General features: G+C 40.2%; 2 protein-coding genes across 2 annotated transcripts; one reads left to right on the forward strand and one right to left on the reverse strand.

The window, feature by feature from the left end:
- Window positions 1–2674: 2674 nt before the first annotated feature.
- Window positions 2675–4593, reverse strand: hdhd3 (haloacid dehalogenase-like hydrolase domain containing 3). The gene is made up of 3 exons (XM_020101533.2): window positions 4456–4593; window positions 3549–3883; window positions 2675–3281 (listed from the first exon to the last, which is right to left on the reverse strand). Exons 2-3 carry the CDS (start codon window positions 3876–3878, stop codon window positions 2886–2888), a joined length of 726 nt encoding a protein of 241 aa, XP_019957092.1. The 5' UTR covers window positions 3879–3883; window positions 4456–4593; the 3' UTR covers window positions 2675–2885.
- A 192-nt stretch (window positions 4594–4785) lies between these two features.
- Window positions 4786–7868, forward strand: trub2 (TruB pseudouridine (psi) synthase family member 2). The gene is made up of 8 exons (XM_020101426.2): window positions 4786–5059; window positions 5186–5320; window positions 6143–6217; window positions 6300–6361; window positions 6448–6529; window positions 6902–6974; window positions 7168–7304; window positions 7391–7868. The coding sequence occupies exons 1-8, from the start codon at window positions 4942–4944 to the stop codon at window positions 7672–7674; spliced, it is 966 nt and encodes a 321-aa protein (XP_019956985.2). The 5' UTR covers window positions 4786–4941; the 3' UTR covers window positions 7675–7868.
- The last annotated feature ends 403 nt before the right edge of the window (window positions 7869–8271 follow it).

An 8271-nucleotide genomic window follows, 5' to 3' on the forward strand; every position in this document is an offset into this window, starting at 1 on the left:
TCTGTTTTTAAAGAAGGAACTCACGTCGCCTGACAGGAGTAGGAATTGTAACTGGACTGACTCCAATGGATTAAAAACCCTGGATATACAAAGACTTCTATCAATGAGTAAACACAAAGGTTGCAATTGAAAATTGTCCCAGTGTGGTTCTGATATGCATTGGAGAGAAAATATCTTTTTATTCCGGAGCTGCACTTGAACGTGCTCCATGCACCAGAGGTTTTTTAATGCAAGCTATAACTGTACTAACACTTGCACATCCTGGGTGTTCACATTGTTCCAAGGAACTTTGGTCAAATTTGCACTTTTCTGTAAGTTTGATCATCGTTCATTACTCTACACTGAATCACTTATAAAAAGCGTCCACATAGTGAGAGATGCCAAATACACTTGTTTTTAATTTTCCTGAGTGAGCACTGAGGGGAGGAGATGTACGGTTTGTACACGTACACTCTAAGCATGCACGCACTTAAATCACAACTTGTGTTTTTAAGGAGACACAAAATATTCTTTTAATTTCAGGTGTGTTATAGCGTTGCATCTGCTTTGAAATACTTTTAAAGTGAGAAAAGCCTCTGAGGGTCAGTTTAAAACAATATATTTAACTTTTTCTTACAAAACTGGAATAATTAGTAATAATGATAATAATAATTGGTGAAGGAATGAAAACTGACAGGGATGTACAGTAAAGTGTGTTCATGCTTTGTGTAATAATAATTCCACCATAAAAAGAATGGGATGGTATTTTCATGCCGAGAGACTCTGAGGGGATGGTACTTTGCTTTGTTTACAGTATGTGATGATATTTACATCCAGAATGTGTTGATGTTTGTTATTACAGCATTCATGTGTAAATATCAAAACATCAGACATATTCTATGTGTATGTATGTATGTATGTATAATGTCTGTATAAAATCATGTGGAAGGGGATGCACCCTTTATTTTGTCAGAAATATGTTGTCACAGTTGGAAAGACTCTGTTATCTGCATTTCTTTTCCAATGAAAAATTTAAAAAATGGAAGTGTCTTTGCATTTTTTATTTATCAATTATTGTTTCATCTGTTATTTGATTTGTTGTGTGACTCCCTTTTCACTTCCCGAAGCACTTTCCCTTCTTTTTCTGCAAATCCCCTGATTAGCCGACACTTTTTTTTCTCTTCCACTGAATATTTCAAGACATAGAAATGTCAACATGAAATCCAGAACCCGAGGCACAATTGAACAAAGAGCTGAACTCCTGAGTGCTTTTATAGCTGAAGGAAACATTTCAGCCTTCTTCTGTATCGCCTTTTGTTTTATTTGATTTACATTTCTGAGTTCACAGAATTTACATCCTTTCATGTTAAGGCATTAAAAGGTTTGAACTACATACATGCTGTCTGTTTCCATTGTATGTCGACATGGTCCCTCATAACGTGCTGCGTCTCCTCTGCTCCTGCCTTTCGCTCTCTGCATGAGGAGCTCTGTCTTTTTGTTTTGCAATCCCATTATGTCTGCAATTGGATTTCTGTGGAGTCCTTTAGAGCCGTCTGGCTGAGCTACTAAACCAGCTTTGAATTAAGCAGCTCTTGTGAGCGCTTCCCTAAAGTTGCACAATACCCTTTAACATCCAAACCAGCGCAAACACATGAAATCAAAAGAAAACGAGAGAAAGAGAAAGAAAAAACAAGACTAATTAGTAAAAACATTCCACTTCTTACATTATTGTAAATTGAAGGTAGTTTTATGGATGTCTGGATATTTTCCCAAACTCGGATTCTCTTCAAATCTGATTTGGACACATGTCAATCCTGATTCCCCATAAGAGGCTGGAGCTCAGCTCTGAATTGCCACTCTGGTCTGATTCCCTCTGCTTCCATCCTCCTCTGCTGCTTTTGATCCTCAGCCCAACATTCCCAGTATCTGCTCTGAGCAGATGGTTTGAAATAAGAGTATTTACAAAGGTATTAAGGTTAAGCAACCCTGCCTTGTTCTCACTGCTGAGCACTGAAACAAATCATTAGGGAGGTTGACAGATCTGAGGCTTCACTTAAAAAGGTCACGTTACGAAATTCACCTCCGATCATTGACATGAACGTGAAGTCATGATGTTTCTGTTTATATTTAGGATTTAGGAACCCACTGTCTCCATGAGGTTATTTTCATTTGTCAGCATTTCCTTTAATCAATAATGATAAATGCCTCTGTTGAGTAAAAAAATATTATTATTTTGTACTTCACTACTAAATGAAATCATATTACTAAGCCACAAAATATGAATTTGTCTTTTTAAGCATCGTATTCAGGGCCAGAACTGATGAATATTTCCATTATCAATCAATCTGTTGACTGAACGTCTCAATGGGATCATTCACACTATAAATACATTAGAGGATAGTGAAAAAATATCATCCCAGATGAAAATGATGATGGTGGAAATAGATCTGCGATGACCTAATATCATCAGGGCTAAGGCATCAATTGGGCTCTTATGATTATTTTCATTTACTAGCTTTGAATTTTCTTTAGTTTCAGTGTCGTAATGATGATCCTTCTTTTATTAATCTGTCTTTGTTAATGTTTTATTTAGTCTCAGCACTAAGGATGTTTTTTTTAAACACACAGTTTTTCTAAACATCACAAATTTTGTAGTCATATGACAGCACTATAAAAAATGTCCAAAAAAACAATATTAATGGCTCTCAATTTATTTACAATAGAAATGTATGATAATTACAGAGTTTATATATTATCCAGTATTTGACTCTGAACATTTGTTCGAGTTTCATCAGTTAAAGAGGAGCAGTGAAGTGCTACACACGGCTACAATCCTTCAATGAGTTCCCTAACTGAACCACAGTTCGTCTGAGTAGCTTTGCACTTGAGCACATGATTGTTTGGCATTAATCCACGTGCTGCTGAAGACATGACAGCAGCTCCTCCAGGGAGCCGAGCCGATGCTCTCTGGGAACGTCGGGTTGGTTTTGCTTGTTGTGTCTGTCTAATAGGATCCCGTGGATCCCCACAGAGCGAGAGCAGAGGTAATCATTCACATAATGATCCCCAACATGAGCTACACCTGCAGGCGCTGCGCCACATTTCTGCAGGGCCTGATCAAAGATGACTGGATTGGGCTTTGCTACACCTGCTTCCTCAGACGTTATCAAGAAGCTGAAGTAAGACCGCAGACCACAAACACGTAGAATCGCTTCTAAGCGGCAGTCAAAGTTGGACACCACACCAAGCTTCAGTCCGAGGGAAGAGCAACTCTCCAGAGCCTTCCTCGAGTCTGGAAATACCTAAAAGAAAGCGACATCAGGCAAAACCAGTTGATGTTTTCTGTGTTGTCTGTCTGTAAATATGTTTCTGATGCTGCAAGATATTTCCAAGAGTTCATGTCTGAAAAAGACTTGAGAGTCCTGCAGTAAGAATGATTAGAAATCAACTTGAAATTATTTAACATTTCAATAATCCTAACATTGTCTTGTTCATCTAACATTTCTAAATGAAACACATTTATACGTTCATACATAAACGACATCTGGATCATGTCATCTCTCATTTACCTCCCAGTTCTCTGCGTTGCAAAAATTATGATAAAGGTTTTGAGCCAACGTGTTTAGCAGGGTTGGGTCTTGCACCCTGCACTGGGAGAAAGTGTCCCGCACTACCCCCATCCACCAAGACTGTCCATCCAGACCCTGTGTGATGCCATAGTTTGGGTATCGGCTGGAATACCGTCGATATGCCTGACGGAAAGCAGCGTCCACCTCCACAGGACTGAGGCTCAAGCCCATTCGTTCAGCCTCCTTGCAGTACTGCTCTCCTACAGACGAGCGCACCTTCAGCAGCGTGTCCTTCACGTCCCACAGCACCCACCTCAGAGGAACCCGCATCACACCTACACAGGTAAGACCACACAGATAAGACAGATTCATGTTTAAACAAAACCTGTTCAGTTCATGTTTCATCACCAGCTGGTTTCAACATTCACTGTAACTCCACAGGTCACTGCACTGTGCTTTTGTCTTATTAGTCTTCCTGATGTCAATGATGAGAATTGAATTAAATGAAATAGAACAGATTTGAATTGTAAAAGGTGTCAGGCCCTGTTTCGACCCGGTGTTCTGGAAGTGCCAGAGTACAACAGAATAAATAAAGGAAAACCAGAATGGATAATGAAGCATGGATGATTCTACAGAGCTGTTCTGCTGATTTCTTACTAAGATGGTAATGATTTGTGGTGAACCTGAACACACACACACACACACACACACAGAGAACAATGTGACGTCACTTAACTACAAGCCGTCATCACTGATCCAGGGTCTGATTATGATTTTTTAAATTCAATCTACGTAAAAATCTGTTTTACTTTTTTAATTGCTGCTAGCTAACGTTAGCTAACGCTACACTCCTTTACTTTGCTACAGTTATTATTACAAACATTGTAAACCATGATGTAAACATTACCAAATTAATTATGAAGCTGAATTCAGTTGTAAACAGTTGCTCCTGCTCCTCCTGCTCCTCCTCTGCTCCACCTCCACCTCCTTCTCTTCTCTTCTTCTTCTACTTCCTCTTCTCGGGAGTTTCAGGACAGCTGTTGCCCTCTTGTGGCGTTCTTGCTCCATCGCCGTTAATGTCCTGTGAATTGAAAATAGTATTTCTAAAGTAATAGTAAAGCCACGAGCTCATTCGATTACTAGAAAATAATCAATTGATATTCATTTAATCATTTCATTGTTTTTTATGTTTAAATATTGTATTTTTTAGCTTAGCCGCATCGTCACATCCTTTCTTCCCACATGCGTCACTACTACCTCCAGTACAGCAGGGGGCGGTAAGGACAAGCAGCTGTCAAAACGTACAGTGCCGGTCACAGTGTAGAGGGTAAAACAAATCCTGTTTAGAAAACATGGCGTGTTGACATCGTGACGACCTGAGGTTCTCAGCTCAATGGCGACTCCAGCTGTTCGCATGCTCCGCAGGTTGGAGGGTTTGTTCTGTGTCTACAAACCTTCCGGTGTTCACTGGAAACTCGTCCGGGACAACATCGAGACAAGTCTTCTTAAAGGTGACGAGAATACGTTCTTAACTGTGAGGACACTTCTTAACTGTGAGGACACGTTCTTAAATGTGAGGACACGTTCTTAAAGGTGAGGACACGCCCCTCCATCATGCTGTCCTCTGTCTCCTCCAGGTTTAAACTCAGTTCCACAGCAGCCTTGTCCTCAGGAGATTCGCTTCCTGGCTCAGCCGGGCGGTGACAGTGAAACACCCAGAGGACTCATCCTGTCTGCAGCCTCTGTCCCTGCTCTGTCCAAACACCCTCTGGGTAAGTGTGTCCACTGACTGTTCAGCTCCATCCTCTGTAGAAAAGTCTCTTTCATTTCTTTGTATTTTAAATCAGATCAGAATTAGAATCGGGGTTTAATAGCGAACAATACAAAATATAAAAATATTACAAGTACTAGAAGAGGATTGTAAAATGAAAGTAAAATATTTACAATTTGAAGTATGTACAGTATAACTGTTATTGGCCATGGAAAGTTCAAGTGTCACAGGTGGGGACATGTATGCAGTCTAGTGATTGGGACTCTGGCCTTGTTAAAGAGGCCAGCAGCGGTCAGGTGGCGTTTGAATGATGGACTGCCGTCAGACCCTGTCCCTGTTAGTAGCAGCAGTGCATCATGGGTTGATGAAGGAGGGGAGGACGGACTCGATGATGCGCCCCACATGCCTTTTCTACACGTAATTGAATGATGTGACCAATATGGATAATTGTTTGTATCTGTGTGTTGTCAGTTTAAATAGCTTGTGTTTGTTCCTAATCTTTAACTTGAATGAAGATCTGACCACATGTCAGACAAACTTACTTTTACTTGCCACGAATATGGATTTTATTATTTTTTGTAATCTCATTAGATTCAGTTGTTAATCTGCACCAAAGATGTCATAGCAGGAAACACAGACAGCACTAAATCTGTGCTCACTCAGGGTTTCTGTCCTGCAGAGCGAATGAGGCCTGATGACTCATCACTGACTTCTGAAGTGCTGGAATATCTGAAGAAAACTAAAATGCTGCTGTCATGTGTATGTGCACGATGATGACTGTACATGAGTGAATTCATAAAATGAGTTTTCTTCTGTGTTGTAGTAACTGGACCTATATTCCAGCATGTTCGAGTCGGAGTCGGACATCGCCTGGACGCCTCCTCCTCTGGAGTTTTAGGTGCGAGTTTAGTGCCGATCATGTGAGAAAATGTGATTGTGTGTTCGCCTCTCAGAGTTCACACCCTGTTTTTCATCTACAGTTCTTGCAGTTGGGAATGGAAACAAGGTCCTGAACGATCTCTACAAAACACGAATCACAAGGGTAAGTTTCATTTTCCATTGGTTTCATATGAGAAATGAAATGAAGACACAATCTCGACAGGTTTGATTCTGTGTGCTGCGTTTCAGGATTACACAGTGGAGGGGACGTTTGGGAGTGCGACAGATGATTTCTCTGACACGGGTCGTGTTGTGGAAAGATCCACTTATGGTGAGATACCTCACTGTTCCCTACTATTTAAGATTATGTTATTGTTATATTTCTTCAGTTTCATCAGTTCATTCTCTGATGTGTTTCAGATCATTATGATAGTTGAATAATGAAGCTGAAGTAACTTGATACGTTCACTTAATAATTAAAGCAGCTCATTATATTATCATCTCCAAGCACCATCCACCCTCAGTTTGATTTCTGTTTTTCTGTGGGTCCTTTTCATCAACTTAATTTTATATGAGCTTTACACTTTCATCAAAAAATCATATTATGCATATTAATATGTTGTTATTATATTACAATGTATATTATGTAACATCTATCCTATTGTACCAGACCCTATAATTATGATATTGTTGTGCTCGACAGATCACATCACACTGGATAAGCTGAACCGAGTTCTGGCCATGCTGCAGGGAGCCAATCAAAAGGCCATGTTAATGTATGTAAATTGCATTTTACATTCATTCATTTCTCCATGAACAGTTTTTGCTCTGAAGCTTCTTATTAGTCTGAATTCCTCTCATAACAAACATGACTGTAATATATACCCACTGACGTGCTTGGCCCTGGAATACGACCCAACAAATACAAGTGCTTCATAGATGCAGGTAGATTCATATTTTTCTACACAGGTATTCCAACGTAGACATGCGCTCACAGGAGGCCTATGAGATGGCTGTGCAAGGCCTGCTGGGTCCGGAGGGGAAATCTGTGCCTATTGTGACAGGCCTGCGCTGCGTTCACTTCCAGCCTCCCAACTTCACATTAGGTAAATAATCTCAAATTGAACACATTCAGCATCTTATTTCACAATTTGAAAAGAATGCTGATATGTTTTCCTCCTCCCACCTACAGAGGTGCAGTGCCTAAATGAAACACAGAGATATTTGCGCAAAGTTGTGCACGAGATAGGACTTGAGCTGCGCAGCACGGCAGCGTGTACAGGAGTCAGACGGACCAGAGACGGACCGTTCACACTGCAGGACGCTCTGACATGTCACCGCTGGACGGCCTCTGGTGTCATGCAGGCCATCCAACAATACCACTCCAGTCAGAAAAACAAAAGACGCTCCCAGTCACAGATCAAGAATCCACAATTACAACCACCTGAGGAGAATGTGAAAGAGTCGTCAACATGAAACCAACGAGGAAGCAGCGGCAGCAGGTAGAAGGAAATGACTTGATGTTGATATAAACTATATATATATATAACAATAAAACTGCTCTACAGTGACTCAACGAGTCTGGAGGCTGACCTAAATCTTACACACTGGACCTTTAAGTGTTTTTTTATTTTTTATCTTGAAATAAACTGAAAAAGAATTTGACTAAACATTTGAACTTTTTTTTTTCCTGCCATTTGATGGTTGGAGCTTGTGTGTGTACAGACCACAGACTGTAAGCACAGACAGGATGTGGAGCAGTGTATTTTGATAAGGTGGTTGGAGCCATAATTCTGATGATTCCCCTGCTTTATTTGTACAAATACTCCCCCAAGTGGTGAAAAGTCAAACCTACCCCTTATGCAATATTAAACGTGTTCAACCAGTTATTCATGAGATCAGATCTTGTAGTGTGTTTATCAAAAGAATAAAAAAGAGCCGGAAATGAAATTACATTATCACATGTTCTAATCTTGGTTTTGATCTGGTTCAAACCCTCAGTTTGTCTTTTTCAAAACAGCATTAGTAGGATTGGGATGTTTGATCAGAGTTAACGTGTAATATTCATTAGTT

Source organism: Paralichthys olivaceus, chromosome 2 (assembly GCF_024713975.1).
Source record: "Paralichthys olivaceus isolate ysfri-2021 chromosome 2, ASM2471397v2, whole genome shotgun sequence".
NCBI lineage: Eukaryota > Metazoa > Chordata > Actinopteri > Pleuronectiformes > Paralichthyidae > Paralichthys > Paralichthys olivaceus.